Below are 17,189 nucleotides of genomic sequence, written 5' to 3'. Positions count from 1 at the left end.
AGGGGCAACTTTCTTGTAGTTTGTGATTGGATGGAAGAGCACTAGCAGCAGAATCCTATAGCTCATTCCATTTCCTATGTTTAAGAAAAATCTAAAAAATATCACAAAAAATACCAATATTAAAGGGCATTTACAGTGTTTTCCAATCTATTGGAAAACATTGTAGATGCTCAATGCACTATTAAATTATAAAAAAATTGATTCTCTCTCCTCTCTCCTCTCTCATTGGTTGCAATAATAAAAAGAAATAGTACTTAATTCATATAGATATAGAGAAAAATTAGGATATCTTTTGTGAAGTGTTTTTTTTTATAGTGAATCAAAAAGTGGTCTTATTCCCTAAATTGAGGGAAAATGGTTGGAAAGCTGCTGCTAGTGCTCTAACTGTTAAGATTTTCTCTCTCTTAATAGATCTCTTGTTTCTCAAATAATTTTTTTTTTTTTTTTAAAAAAAAAAAACATTTTTTTTAAATAAATTCATTTTTTTTTAAATTAAAATTTTCGTTTATAAAAAAAATTAATTTTTTTATAAATATTTTTTGAATTTATAGGAGTATTTGTCTTATTGAGAAATATATAGTGCCTTATCTTTTTGGCTAGCCTTGGGAGGATATTGACAATGTTTTGATAGTTTAGAGGGAATATTGTCATAATTTAAAATTTGAAAATTTTGTCAATTGAATGGTAGTTTGAGGGAGGTATGTAGACTTTACACTAATATTTTTTTTTTTTTTAATTTTTAGAAATAAATAAGTATCAAATAGTACGACATGCTCAATCATCCTCAGCTTTTAGAGCATGTTTAATATTGCGTTTGAGAAATAAAGCTTTTAAGTCAAAAAGAGCTTTTGGACAAAAGCTTCATTTTTAAGCTTTTGTCAAAAGTGTTTTTTTAGTCATTTTTAAGTTTTTTAGACTCTTAAAAGCGTTTTTAATTTTTTTACCAAACGAGTACTTAATCTTCTATAAGCAAATCCATCACATCTTTCGTTCAATTCCCTTGTGCTCATCACTACTTTTAGCCTTCACCATCTTTTCGTCCAAGACAGATATTGAAGGACCTTTAATTACCAACTATATTTTCGCCTAATCATGCATTAAAATTAACAATATGATCACTCTAATTTATCTAAAGCAACTTCTGCTTACATAATTCCTTGCATATTACGTTTCTAGGTTCAAGAATAAACATAGTTAGAACAAAGTTTATAACAATTATAACATTTTATAACATTAATTAGTATTTATTAAAATTACCGGGTCGCATGATTTTCCATCCGTTTAGTCTCTCAAGGAAAGAGAATTAAGGTACATTTTGGCCGGGTCACTTTGTTTTCCAAACTCAAGTTTACACAATATATGAGTTTTGAGAGTGAATGTTAGAATACTTTTTTTATATTTTCTAAATTAGGTTTTGTTCTATTTACTTGTAGCGTTTATTCTCTTCCGTATTTAGTATAAAATTTCTTGTTCTGTTGTTCACCACCCTAAATCCCTCTATAAATATCACATTGAAATACAATTTATTACATACTTCAATACAGTCAAAATGTAGCACTAACATTTCATCAGTCTCTTTCTCTCTTCGCTTCTGCTATTTTCTTTCTTCACATTACATCCCATTACATATTTCTACTCAAATTAACAAAGCAAGATTTTCCCCATATCAGAAAATTCTAACTTGTGCACTCTAAAAGATATCCCCACTGCTTTGCCCATTAATTATTACCCAGTAAAAATGCAAGCTCACACTCTGAAACATGTGGAATATGGTTGATCAGATCACATTGTTCAGTATAGGCAGAAGGAGAACTTGAGAATGCACCTGCATTGGCTTCCACTTCAGTAGGATTGTCTTCAACTTCTTCTACATTAGTTTGCACTTCTGCAACATTTGCTTGCTCTTGTATAGGGTTTACACCACTTTGCCCTTTGTCTTTCTGCTCATCCACTTTCCCCTTCTTATTTTCTGCAATAATAAGAGCATTATTAATTAGCAGTTTCACCAAATTTTACTCACCAAAATAACCAAAAATACATTTTTTTCTATTTTAACTACTTACTTTTTAATTGCACTGCCAGCAGCCTCACTATTTTAACAATCAACTTTTACTATTCCATTTAAATTTTATTTTTTTTAAGATTTGTTTATTATTTCTCTAACTATTAAAGGGGGAGAGAAACCATTTTTTATTCAATTGGTAAGTAAACATTACTCACTATTAAATAGTGAATACTGTTCACTACCATTTTTTTTTTTTCATCAAATTGGTGAGGCTGAAAAGACGGGTGTTTAAGCCTTTTCACCAAATTGCCTCACCAAAATAACCAAAAAATGGTTTTGGTGAGGCTGCTAAGAGCATTGTTAGCAACTTCATCAAATTTTACTCATCAAAATAACTAAAAGTACATTTTTTTCTATTTTAACTACTCATTTCTTTAAAACACCCCCAAATGCCTCACTATTTTAATAATCACCTTTTACTATTTCATTTAAATATTCTTTTTCAAAGATTTGTTTATTATTTCTTTAACTATTAAAGGAGGAGATAGAAACTGTTTTTTTTTTATTCAATTGGTGAGTAAATAATACTCACTATTAATAGTGAGTATTATTTTTCACTCACCACTTATTTTGAGTTAAAATAATGAGGCTGAAAATAGAAGATTTTAGCCACTTTCACCAAATTGCTTCACCAAAATAATCAAAAAATTGTTTTGGTGAGACTGCAAAGAATGCTCTAATAGTACTCTAAAAGTGATTGAAAACAATACTCAGAACAACATTAAAACCCACTATTTTTATAGGAAAACTTGGTCTCAAGTAATAAACAAGAATGCAGTTACCTTGTGGCGCATTTTCTTTCTCGTTGAAGTGATTAAGAAGATTGTTATATGATGTGTCCAAAAATTCCTCAACCATTTCGCGTGCTTGTTTTGGATCCACATAGTCAGATGAGAACTCTGGTTCACTACCACCTTGCATGCTACTGTTTGAAGAAGAATTGAGAATGTTCAAATATGCAGCAGCTAAAAGTTCCTCCACTGTTGCATTCGTGTATTCTTCACAAACATCAGATAACACGTACATCTTCTCCTTTGATTTACTGCTACTTCCACCAGAAATTGGAGATGCCATCTTCCTCTTCAGCAGTCCTCTTCCATGTTGAGATCTTTGTTCCTGAAAATATTATAATTATAACACTTCGTTCTAAATTGTATTATATTTTCCGTTTTTGGCAAAGTTCGCACGGTTTTTATTATTGGATTTACTCAAAATACCTCATATCATTTACAAAGAGCATATTCAATATAAACACATCATCTTTTTCACATACAAGTAATGTGACACGCACAAATATTAATTATAATCAACAACATTCAATTTTATCAAGGAATAACATGTAGTTGCATATGCGACTCACCAAATAATCTCCCTCCGATTTGCTCTTATTTGCCCTCTGTTGCTTTGGTGGATAAGCCTCATAGAGCAGAAAATTGACAACCTCAACGGTTGACCGGAATGTTCTGTGTGAGCTTTCATGACGATAATACTGCATATCAAATATTTCAGTGAGTAAATTACAAACATTTAACTTTATAATTTTTATTTTTTTATTTTTTATATTTTTTTTATGATCCTTCATGAAAAAAGAAGAAGGTATTGTTGGATTTTAGATGTCTTGATTTGAATTGCTCACTTGAAGAACACGCATGCTAAATTATTACATGCCAATAAAATTTAGTGAGATTCGAACAAGAAGTCAATCAAATTACCATGTCGCATGACTTTCCGTTGCTGCGTTGTCGGCGCTCAATATTCCATCCGTTTAGCCTCTGAGCAAAAGAAAATTGAGGGACATTCTGGGTATTGACGTTGTTAAGGTCCCCATCTTGGGGCATTGGTCGCCTAATTATCTGCAAACAAAGTTATCAAATTGCTAAGAAAATAATAATATAAATACACATATATCGTGAAAAAATACCCATTCAGTGAGGCGTGAATAGTGACATTTTAAGTGCATGCCAAAAAAAAAAGTCATTATTCATTTAGTGACGCTTTCTAAACAACACTAAACATGAGGTCGAGAATTAAATACTAAACAGTACCAATGGTGTCGTTGGTACTATTTACACTTCACTACATGAAAAGTGACATTTGAACAGTGAAACGTCATTTTTTATGTAGTATTGCCATTTATTGTGCAAGCGAGATTAAATTTGTGTATACAACCATCCACCCACCTACACACATATATAACTATGTATGTTATGTATGTATGTATTTTTTTAATGAATTTGTGAAATTCATTTAATTAACATATAACTAATTGAAGTAGAATCTACCTTGTCCACCTCTGCAATGTCAATAGCACAATATTCAGGAAGTTTGAAGGAAACTGAGATTTCTCCTACTACATTGGTTGTCCCAAGTTTTGTTTCCCAAGCCGACACTTGTTTCAACTGTGATGTTGATTGCTATTGCAAATTAATAAAAGACAAGAAATTGTTAGCATACATATATAGAATGTGAAGAAATTTATATACTTATTAATTATACAAAACTCTTGCATGTTCTACCGACATCAACTTAACTATGCTAATAAAGCAAGAAGAACAAGTAACTTACAGTAACCAGGTGTTTAAGGACTTTGGAAATCAGTTCAACATTGATGCTCTGTCGACAAAAATGCTTCATAATTGGATTTTCAACATAGGGCTGTATCTCCCATCCGGTCGTGATGTTCTCCAGCTCAGTGGAGTTTTGAGACTTATTCTCATTGGTGGGTGACATCTTGACCTAGGGAGAGAGAGTAGCATATATGATATATATACAATATTTGTATGAATGCCCATTGTAGTAATTTGGTGGCCCTACGGTTGGCAATCAAAACTATACTTTATTTCGTATTGTTAACTTTAAACCATGTATTCAATCTATTATTTATGGAAAAGTTATTGTTTTTTCAATAATTCAGATTTAATTTCAATATATCTCTCTTTCTCATAAAAACATGTATTGGGTTAGATGAAAAGGGTAAAGGGGTGTCTAATAATTAGCAAACTTGTGCTTATGTAATAGGGTACTTCATTTAAATGGAAACATTAGACGTGTGTTGTACCCCTAAACTTTGATTCAAGTCTTTAAGAACACTACAAAAAAAAATGCTAAAATAGTGACACGTGGCAAAAAATGTCACTATTGATGTAGCGACATTTTCAAAATGCCCTTAAACATAGTGATTGGATTCAAAATTGGAGACGTTTGAACAGTGAAATTGTCATTACAATGCTATATTTTAAGCCCAAATGTCACATTTTAGAAGACAACGTGTGAATTGAATAGTGCCAACGTCAGCTTTTACTACCCATATATATGTAACCTCCTACTATACCCATATTAATGTATGTACCGATTGAAAAGAAAAACATGAAATTGAAAAGAAAAATAAAAAGCTCCCTAACTCATTTCCTAAAATAAAATTAATTAATTTAAATAAATAAATAAAATTAATTAATTTTAAAAAAAAAAAAAAAAAAAAATTGTAAACAGTACTCCGTACAATTGATTATTAAGAACACAAAAAAGTATACAACTCTAAGATGTCTTTCAAATTATGACCAAGAACACAAAATGCAAGTAAAGTGCAACTTATAAACCTACTACAACTTTTATTACAAATATGAACTGCCATACATGTACAGTAGTCCTCATTGACATTCATTTTCATAAAATGTGGATTGCCATATGAATTTCGCATATACACTAGCTAACACGTCTTTCCAATTATGACAAGTTCTCAAGTACTTGTCAGTGTCGTCACTCAATGATAGGAAAAAATTAATGATGGTTCCAATTATTAAGAGAGCAAAAATGCAGATGCACTAACATGTCAATATGATCAGTTGAGACAATGAATGATTCGGATAATGGTAAATGATTAAATGCCATGTATTATATTTCATAAGTCTTAATTCACTTGATTGTATGAAAAAATGATGAAGAAAAAACCATATTACCTTCTCATCAATCAAACCATTAAGATATTGCAGGTGTACTAATAAATATGATTTAATGCTAATAGATTATATATGTCAAATATGATTTCATTAACGGTAAACGGTATCTGACGACGATCTTATCTTGTGTTGAATTGATCTTATGTCGTTAATGCTAAAGAACCAAAATCGACAAACGGTTAACGTCTAACGATTATAAGGCACTACAAGAAATTTGGTTTTTAGTGACAACCAAAAGTAGTTGTCGCTAAAATTCTAAAAGTCAATAAATCATCACTATTAATGTACTTTAACGATTACCGGTCATGGCTAATAAGTTATCGCAGTTGTTCTGTTGAGAAATGTTATCAGTGACGACCTTTCGTCAATGCTAATGACATTAGATAGAGGGTTTCAAGGCCAAAACTCACGCCAACTAAAATAAATGATGGCTAGTAAGACATTATAGGCCTGCAACAAGAAATCAAGCCTAAGATCCTAAAAAAAAAAAAAAAAACCTACATGAATGTAATTAATAATTATAATACCAAGCTTCAGTAGCCTATTTTCAAGAATTTTCAAGGGTTAAAAAATTTATTTTAAAGGATATCTCTCATGAAAAACAAATAAATCAAATGGAATTTTAAAATTTTGGGAGACACTGATGAAAATAAGACCTGCAGGCTGCAGTACCTCTTTTGTATCTATAAACCAATTAGTAGAGTTTGTTACTTAACTAATTAAAATCAAGTATATATTAAAACCTAGCAAGCATACAGTTTTTTTTTTTTTTGTGTGTGTTCACGTCCTACCAAGCATATTCGACAATATATATATAAATTAATGACTGAAAATATATTAACAATCATCTCTAATCTCTTTGGCAAACAATATAATTAATATGTATACAGAGTGTTAAAAACTGTGCATGAATACTGATGCTTCTTAGGCAATTTTGAATTTTTTTTTTCTTCCTGCTCATGAACTCATAGACAAGAACTATCACTTCAATTGGGCTCTAATAGAAGGAAGCTCCAGGCTAGGCTTAACCTAAAGTGAATTGTTTTGCAGCATTAATATTGATCTATATGTTTAGGGTTTCAAAGTAGGTGGCAAAAGTTCTAAAAGCTCATCTATTACTGCTTTATATATGATGTTCATGATTTTCAAGTACTATGGTGATCAGCCTCACAAGTTATATGCATGTGAAGCTCTAAATTTTGATGTTGATGTTGAAACAAGATGCATGCACAATCCTGAAAATTTGTCAACATATCAAACCCTTCCTAGAAGAAAAAAAAAAAAAAGAAAAAAAAAAAGGGGAATAAACCCACCAAGAATTAGATCAAGCAAAAGCTAGCTCCAAAGTACGAACTGTTTCAAAAGATCAAAAGTACTAGGGCAAACAAAATTACCCCATCCATTTTTCTGTCAGACGTGATGAAATCCTGTTGCCCCCTTTCCAAGTCACAATCCTCCCGACTTTCTGTGGCCAATGGCACAAGGGTTTGCGCCGCAGCCATGTCATTTTCAGTGATGTTCTCAGAAATGAGCACCATTTTCACCCTAGAGAAATTAAAGAGAGAGTACTGAGAGAGAGAGAGAGAGTGAGTGAGTGAGAGAGTGAGAGGGGGAGGGGGGTGTTCGTGTAATTATCTATATAGTATCTTTCTTCCAGTTACATGCAGAGGCCTGCAAGCCACGTGCACGTCGGCGAGGTGGCGAAGTAAGGTGGAGGGGGGTTTTGCCAGGGTCTGAAAAAAGTCATACGTTATGTTTATACCCATTTGAATTAACTGATGCTGTACTTACCTAAACAAAATTCAGTCTTTAATGAAATGGCAAAAATGGCAAATATGCAATAATGGAGCTGATATATATGTGTGTGTGTGTGTAATCAGATTGAGCACCCAAGTGAAAATATGCTAAAAATGAAGATTGCTATCCATTTCAAGAATTAATATTACACATACATGTAAGAAGAATGTTATTTGAATTTGATTTCATTTTTGAGGATTTATTAAATAGTTTATTGCTCAAAGTTTCATTTTATATATATGAAATTAACTAAAATATTTGGGTAATTAAAGGTTGATTAATTAAAGGGCTCAGACATTATTAATGCAGGGTGACAATTGTATGGTTAGGTTGAGATGGCTAGCTCATTTGCTAGTGGAGGGCCACAAGTCACGACATGAAACTTCAACGTTTTACCAACTTTGGACTACAATGCAACTTGGCAAGCATGCTAAGACTTATCTGGACAGGCCAGATTTTAAATGAAGAGATGTATGATGACAGGAATTCATGCACCAATTTACTCCACAATTAATTAATTAATTTGTTTGAAGAGAAGGTAATTACGAAAAAGACATTAACAAAATATGTATTTCAAGTAGCAATATAAGATCTCCACCTTATGTATTTGTATAGAATTAATTCAAAAAGGCATATCCATACCATTAAACAGTTTATTCATGGCCCCCAATCCTTTTAACAAGTATATTGTATGCCAAAAAAAAAAAAAACATATGGAATTGCACTGCAATATGCTGCTTTTTATACATAAATAGAACCATAGGCGGAGCAATAGGAGGTCGAGAAGAAGCTAATTTAAGTAGCTTTGGTATAGTTTGCCTTTTAACTTTGATCGATCGCCCGCCCTAAAAATAGAAAAAGTGAACATACATTAAATATTATATGTTATGGAATCGTCGACAAACTTATTAAAGAGTCGATCGATCAAACGTAATTATAGTGGCGTGTACTCAAAAGGCAAATGTGCGTTTTATGAAAAGAAAGCAATTATATGGATAAAAACTTGTAAAGTATAAAAGTAATTATAGCCTCACGATTCACCAAAAAACCCCTTAACTAATATGTTATAGGGAAGGAAACATATGCGTTATGGAGGGAGGGTTAGGCGGCTTGTGCGGTGGCATGGGAAATTTGTGCAATAATTCACTACAAAAATTCGAGGGTTTAATGACATTTGAATAGTGACATTTTTAGAAAATGTCACTAAATTTTGACTGTTTTATTTTTCAAACGTCATTATTCATAAAATAGTGATGTCTGAATAGTGTTACTGTTCACGCATCACTAATCATGCGTGAATAGTGATGTGTAAACAGTAGAATGTATCAAAATTTAAAAATATTGATGCCCAAAATTTGCATTTAAAACAACTACCCACATCCAAAAACTTCAAAAAAATTCTACTTTCACCCAACACACATAAAACTTTTTTGTTTTTTTTTTTAAAAATAAATAAATAAATAAATTTTCAGGCAGCCACACGTGGGGAAGGGGTTGCCCGCGAGCCACCCCAAATGTCTCTAGGGGTGGCCTTTCAGGGTGGTAATTACGAAAAAGACATTAACAAAATATGTATTTCAAGTAGCAATATAAGATCTCCACCTTATGTATTTGTATAAAATTAATTCAAAAAGGCATATCCATACCATTAAACAGTTTATTCATGCCCCCTAATCCTTTTAACAAGTATATTGTATGCCAAAAAAAAATATATATATATATATGGAATTGCACTGCAATATGCTACTTTTTATACATAAATAGAACCATAGGCGGAGTAATAGGAGGTCTAGAAGAGGCTAATTTAAGTAGCTTAGCTATAGTTCGCCTTTTAACTTTGATCGATCGCCCACCCTCAAAATGGAAAAAGTGAACATACTTTAAATACTACACATTACGGAATCGTCGACAAACTTATTAAAGAGTCGATCGATCAAAAGTAATTATAGTGGCGTGTACTCAAAAGGCAAATGTGCATTTTATGAAAGGAAATCAATTATATGGATAAAAACTTGAAAAGTATCAAAGTAATTATAGCCTCACGATTCACCAAAAAATACCCCTAACTAATATGTTATAGGGAAGGAAACATATGCATTAAGGAGGGAGGGTCAGGCGGCTTGTGCGGTGGGAAACTTGTGCAATAATTCAAGCCAATTTGCATATATAATGCTTGTGCAATTACATGTAAAAAAAAAAAAAAAATCATTTACCATTAATCATCATTACTCCCCAAAAGCAGCCCACAGTCCCTTGCTAAATAGTATTTCCCTTCTCACCCACCCACAAAGCAGCCCACAGTTAACAGTCCCTTGCTAACTAGTATTTTCTGTTCTCAACTTTGTAGTTTCACATAATCTCAATCATCATCAACCCTTCTCCTTGCTTAGAGTTCCTCTGAACCCCTTCTTCTAATGGCTTATTTTCTTCTAGCTTTGCTTATCGTTTGATTAGCGGCCCCAGAGTTACATCTAACTCCTCTCCTCTTGAGTCAAATATTTGGAAACTTAAATTGAATGCCAGGCTGAAATTATTTCAGTGGAAGATTGCTTGGGACATTGTCCCCTCTAAAGCTAGGCTTAGTTCCATCTTTCAAATTTCCCCTTCGAATTCTCTTTGCCCTCTTTGTAATTCTAAAACAGACTCTCTCCATCATCTCTTTCCATTGTATCTTTGCTAGAGTGGCCTGGAGGGCCCCTGGACTCTTTAACTTGGGATTCTCTTAGTCTCCCAAGCTGGATCAAAGGTATCATTCTCCCTTACCTCACTTTTGGTATTCCCAAATCAGAGTCGCACCTTTTTCAAATTTATGCTATTGTTCTCTGTGATCTTCTCTGGTTTAGCATAAACAAGGCTTTGCATGAAGGCATCATTCCAGACATTTCAAAGCTTACTGATTCCATTAAAAAGAATGCCTTGGCTCATTCAGCAGCTTGGAAATCCTCTCAAGAGCCTGTGATCGAATCCTGGTCTCTTCCTATCAAAGGTGCTTACAAAATCAACTTTGACACAGCTATCAAAGATCAATTACCAGCTCAAGCAGCAGTCTGCAGGGATCACACAGAGACCATCACCAAAGCTTGTTCTCAAATTAGCCCTCGTTGTGACCCCAATTTCAGTGAAGCTCTAACAGCCCTTCTAACTGCCTCTCTAGCTGCTTCTTTGTAGCTTAAAAACTTCACCTTAGAAGGGGATTCTCTGAATGTCATCACTGCTTTGCAAGTTCCATCCATTACTCAAGATTGGCATATAGAAAGAGTCATTGCAGACTCTTTATCCATTATTACAGCTTCCTCATCTTGGGAGGCTAGGAAAATCAACAGAAGTGCGTGCTAACAACAGAAGTGCGTGCTAACTTCTGCACCCATCATGTGGCATATTGGGTCGCGGCAAGAGTTCACTAAGGCTGCATTCCCATTTTTTTTCTCCCTCCCCCCCTTCCTCTTGTAATGATCCCAAACAACCTTCTGTTTTCTTCCCCCCTTGAGGGGTTGTAATGCTATGCAATGTTTGTTAAAAAAAAAAATTAATTTTAAAAAAAAGTAACAAACATCACTTTACTGAAAATAATTTTCCTTTCTTGAAAATTTTGAGGTATGTAATTAAGTTTTTACATTGATTTATTTATTTAACAAACAAGTCATTTTCATTGATATAAAATCAATCTGGAGCAAAATGCTCCATTATATAATGCTAAAGATACAAGTTGAAAACTCTATAGTCTCAACACTATCTATGACATATGTACTCAATAGCCTTTAGGGCTATTACAAAACAATACTTTAGAAATGTCATCAACACAATCAGTATATAGATCTGTAGTATAAACCAAATAATCACGTATATGGTCGCTGTATCTTTCATCAATGACAATTCTTCCATAAACTTGATAACTCCTTCATCATCAGTCAATAGTTTACTCACAGAAAAGAACCAGAAGAAAACAAAAGACCTACCAGAAACCATTTCGTTATTCTTAAGCAAAACCTAAGAAAACAACAAATCAAAGACCTATTCCAGCCAGAGCAACAGCAGACTTGTCTTATTCACAAGCAAAAACGAAAATACAGAATAAAAAAATTTAAAAAAATAAAAAAAGTGAAAAACACCCCCATTCCCCAATGACAACTTCGTTGACATGCCAACGCTTGACCGGCAAAATGATGCATGAAGACCGGCGGCAACAAGAAGGGGTGGCCGGCGAGTACGGTGAGCGGTAGCGTGGATGGACGGAACTGATGGAGAAAGCAAGATCTAATTCTAAAAATAAAAATAAAATAAAAAAGATCTAGAGACCCCATTAGATCCCGATGTATACTATACCCTCATCTTATGAGAGTCTACTAAATAGGCAATAGCATTACTCAAAAATTAATATTGTATACTACACCCTCATATTACCCCTATCCTACAACTTTTTTTTTGTTCTTTAACAATGGTTGATTCAATGGCATATAGATACTGCCACGTCAATCCATTAGAATAGGACTGAGATGAAGTGTATTATATAATATTTCTCTTGTTGTAAATCAATTAAGATTATTTTCTAATTTTTTTTCTAAAATTTTATACATATTGTATTTTTTTTTTTTTAAAAAAAAAAAAACATGGGTGAGGATGGGAAATGATCGATCTCCCATTCCACGAAGGGTCATGATTTTGGATTGCTTGAATAAGTTGCCCTCTCGGATGATATTATTCAAATCTAATAAGTTAATTTGCATAATTTGGAGATAATTACTATGAGATATTATGTGGACCGAAGCATGCATGCATGGCAGAAGGACCCTCGATGATTCCCTTCATATGCTGCGCGCAACTTGACTCTTCGAATTTTCTTGGACGATGACTTCAAATTCTTCTTGAAGAAATTAGCCGCAGATGCAAACCATTCCAAAGGAAATTTCCTTTGGGAGATGTCAAGTAATTACTCTGCCACTAATCGCTATTTTAATTAGCAAACTCCAACATATTTTAATTCTTATTTTTTTAATACAAACTCCAACATATTATTTATTTTACTCTCTACTTTCTTTAAATATTATTTTTTAATATTTTGTAGAAGACAGAAAAATGAGAAAAAAACTAATAAATAAACAAAAAATAAACCATTGTTCTCAATATTATATTCACTCAATGTACTCTAAATGTTTGGGAGCTTTTCAAATCGTTTGGTAATTCAGGGGTTTAAAGTAAAGTTACCCTTATATTTATAATTTTCAATCCCAAAGTATATATATATATATAATAAAATAAGCTGATCAGGCACGTCCCTTACTCTTTTTTGCTCATATACATTTTTTTTTCTGCATATATCATACTAAAGGAAAATATTTCTTGGGTCGGAAGGAGACGATCGATTGGGTACGTAATATGCTTAGATTTTTTTTTTTTTTTTTTATGGTTCCACTTTCTGTGAAAGTATAGCAGCTCCTGCACTTACCAAGGACTTACCAAGGACTTGCCAAGAATCTGCGTACGTACTCTCTGTATAATTGCAATACAAATTCTGCAGCTTTGGCAGGACAATCTCACACGTAACTCATTCTGGTTGTGGTCGTGTAATTTCTTGCATTTTACTTTCTCCGCGCAAGTTCTTCATCGATTATAAATATTCAAAAGCATTATCAATATTCTTCAACAAGCTAGCCTCTATTCTATCTCTAAACCTCTCCCATCCTTTGGTAAATGGAAACTATAACTACACAATATTCTTCTTTCTCTTCACGTTCTTCATGAAGATGATGACGATCCTTCTGCTGTTGCTGATTTGTTTTAGTAGCAATCCTGTTGAGGGCGCAAGGCCTTTGAATGGCATGATGAAGCCAACACCTGCAACAAATCGGGTAAAGGTACCACCTTCTGCTCCAAATCCTTGCCACCCAAAAGACGTTGAAGGACATTGCCTTGTCAATTAATATCTCAAATGTTTATATATTCATATTATTCTTTCAATTATGTAATTTTGGTTTGTTTTCAATTGAAATGAAATAAAGAGATTTATTTTTTAATCAATATTTTGTTTTCTTATAAAGACTCGGATCAAGCAAAAGCCCGATCCGTTCAAGATCTTACACTTTAGAGCCCATGAATGGACTTGGGCCGGGCCTCTCAACCCCTTATATATATAATAAGCTTTTTTATTAATTTTTCTGCTGCCAGTGGCGTATGAGAGAGAGGGGCACGGCATAAGCTTTTTCTTCTCTCTTGCTGCCGGTGAGAGACACAGAGAGGGGGAGCACAGGAGAGAGGGGCAGCGTTCTTTGTATCGGTGTTATCTATATTGGACAGCGTCATCTCCGGCAAAGCGTGGGTTGGCCGATGCGGCGATGACGGGTTGGAGGAAAAATATGAAAAGTTTATTCTAGAAGATTTTTGTTTTAGGTATTTTAGAAATATAAAAATAAATAATATAAATAAATAAATTAGGTGTTTATGTTTATTTTTATTATAGTGTTCCACGCTGATTTGCCGTCTTCTTATTGGAGCGCACAAAAACCTTAGTTTGTACCAAGACTTTATAGAAATTATTCTCTTGAAAGTTTGGGAGAAACATTATCAATTAGGTGGTAATTTGAGAAGGTATATGAACTTTTCCCAAATTAATATTAAATACTCTTATCCCACTTGGCAGAGTTTTTTTTTTTTTTTTTGAACAATGATTGATTCAATGGCTGATAAGCAATGCCACATTAGTCTATTGGAATTGGAGTGAAATGAGGTGTATTATTTAAATCAATTATGATTTTTTTTTTTTTTTTTAATTTTATACGTATTGTATATATATTTTTTTTTACTGACCACATTCAACTATAAATAGATATGATAATTCTACTGTTTTATACTAATTGCATTCATGGCCTGGTTTTAAAAAAAAAATGTTTTTATGTGACATAAATGAAAACAAACTTTTTTTGTTTTTTGGTTTTGGGTTTTTTTTTATTTTTTGGTATTTCTAGATGTATTTGGTTTTTGTTTGAGTTGTTTATTAATATTTTGAGAAGAGAAGAAAACAAAAATTTTAACAAACAAACCAAGATTTCTCTCCTCCATATTTTCTCACTTTTTTTTTTTCTTTTTTTTTAAAAAAAATTTTTTATTTAAAACATGGATGAGGATGGGAAATGATCTCCCATTTTGTAGCACCCTGGCTTTATTAGGCAAGCTGTAAATGAAATTATCTAAATCTTCATGTGACACTACTATTTTTTTATTACTAAGATAGCGGAAAACCAGTGATAAAACTTTTTTTTTTTTTTATAACCAACACTCGCTAATAAATACATCATTATAACTAGAGCTTCTATTATACATCATTATGATGTCACAAACGTTATCCATAATACAATGAGTCACAGGCGTCATAAATACAACTAACAAACTTATAGCAAAATAGCTCTTCAAAAGTAGAAGCCTCCCGCAAGACTCAAGGTAAAAGTCTAATCAGACGTACAGATCCTTTGCAATGACATCTGTAGAATCATTATAGTTTTACAAGTAGAAGTGTGAGTTTACGACTCAATAAGTTCAAGTAAACTAACCATTTATAATGCGAGCCCATCTTTATTTGAAAATCAATCTTATCACCGTGTTTACAAACCATCCATGAATGCAGGGTTGGTTTTCACAAATGAATTAAAATAATAGGGCTCAACAAAACATATAAGGCATACTTTTGTAAAATAATGCAAGGTCATATCTAATTGGTGCAATGGTCCATTGACCTCCTCATGTGGTCTAAGATTGCCTCAAAACATAATCAAAACACTCAAATAGGCCATGCTAATCAAACTTCATCAACATTCAACCCAAACACCATCAAAACAGAGACAACCGAACACTCAAATCTCATTAATCCTCAATTTTGGTCAAGACCCGAAACACCCATATCATTCTCTCCCAATTTCCAAGCAACCCAATAAATTTAGACATAATCTGAAATTCGGCCATAACAACAAGATACAAGCAGAATCAATAAAGACATCAAACTCCAATTCAAAATCATGACCCATCACCAATTTCGGCCATAAGCATCCTCCCAACCAGCAAAATCATGGCACCCATTCAACACATCCAAGAATCACCAAAGTAGCCCAAACATTAACAATCTCAATCTCTATAAATCATCTAATAAAATACCCATCTAATTAAACCCTTAAAACCACCAAAACAAATACCCAAATCGGTTTTAGCTTCATCAACCACAATCACCCAAAATCAATACGAAACAGAGATCGAAACTTACTTTGAGGTGGTTTACATGAAATTCTCCTTGAAGAAATTCAAAAGGGACACGTCCAAAAAACACTCTACTTTTGTAAAGTATGCATATTTATAAATTCGTCCTCCTCCTAAAAATAATATTTATGTTCCTCTTTAATTTTTTTTTTCCCTCTCTTCCAAAAAAAAAAAAAATTCAAATACCCCAATTTATTTAATTTCCCTACATATTCAAAGGTGTCTTATTCTTGGATCCAATAAATCATGTTTAGTTTATTTTGCTATTTGTTTATACTATTGTATGTTTATGATATCATAAGACTAATTTTAAGACTTCAATACTTTTATTTTATATAAGCACGCACAAACACACATACACAGAGATTATATATATATATATATATCGATGTGCTTTTGTATTTATTTAAGTCTGTCTTCTTAATGTATATAAAAAAATAAAAATAAAAAACGTCTTCCCACTCCATAAATCCTAGTTCCGCCTTTGCTCTCAACCATCTCCGTATAGTGAATTGATGAATCTATTTTTCAATTTTTGAGGAACCCACATGAGTCTTCAAATTCAATAGTAGATCTATTAGATTTGCAGAAAGAGATAGTTAAAAAATGATTGGGAGAATGATTTGTAACATGGTGGTCTCATATTTGCCACGCAGTGGACTTATAATTATAACTATACAATATCTATCTTATTATTTGCTACATGGTGAAATCGTGTTTGTTTGTTTTCTAGAAGAACATGGTGAAATTGTGTGGAATTGAGCTTCGGTTATTAGTCTCCAATATATCACACGCATAACACACGTCTGAAGTTAATCACACGCACATCGCACATATTCATATATCTGAAATTGCTATACGCAAAAACATCTAAACTTCTTATATTTAAAGGTTCAAGGAAGGTTCTTGAATCTTTGCAGGAATTTTACTTCCGCCGCGTCTAGTTCTTTATCGATTATTATAAATACATAATCATCAATATTCTTCTGCAAGCCTCTCTATATATTCTCTAGACCTCTCCCAGTATCCCTGGCTTGGTAATTAATGGAAACTATAACTACACAATATTCTTCTTTCAGCATGTTCTTCAGGAAGATGATGGCGATCCTTCTGCTGCTGCTGATTTGTTTTAG

At 32.8% G+C, this 17,189-nt stretch overlaps 1 protein-coding gene across 1 annotated transcript; it reads right to left on the bottom strand.

Moving 5' to 3' along the window:
- Window positions 1-1,499: 1,499 nt before the first annotated feature.
- LOC132162653 (uncharacterized) lies at window positions 1,500-7,600 on the bottom strand. Its single transcript, XM_059572935.1, has 7 exons — window positions 7,416-7,600; window positions 4,631-4,801; window positions 4,348-4,479; window positions 3,778-3,918; window positions 3,426-3,554; window positions 2,848-3,181; window positions 1,500-1,969 (listed from the first exon to the last, which is right to left on the bottom strand). The coding sequence occupies exons 1-7, from the start codon at window positions 7,557-7,559 to the stop codon at window positions 1,719-1,721; spliced, it is 1,302 nt and encodes a 433-aa protein (XP_059428918.1). The 5' UTR covers window positions 7,560-7,600; the 3' UTR covers window positions 1,500-1,718.
- Between the last annotated feature and the right edge of the window lie 9,589 nt (window positions 7,601-17,189).

This window comes from Corylus avellana, chromosome ca9 (assembly GCF_901000735.1).
Source record: "Corylus avellana chromosome ca9, CavTom2PMs-1.0".
NCBI lineage: Eukaryota > Viridiplantae > Streptophyta > Magnoliopsida > Fagales > Betulaceae > Corylus > Corylus avellana.
The sequence above is the reverse complement of the archived record's forward strand: the minus strand, read 5'-3'. Positions and strand labels throughout refer to the sequence as shown.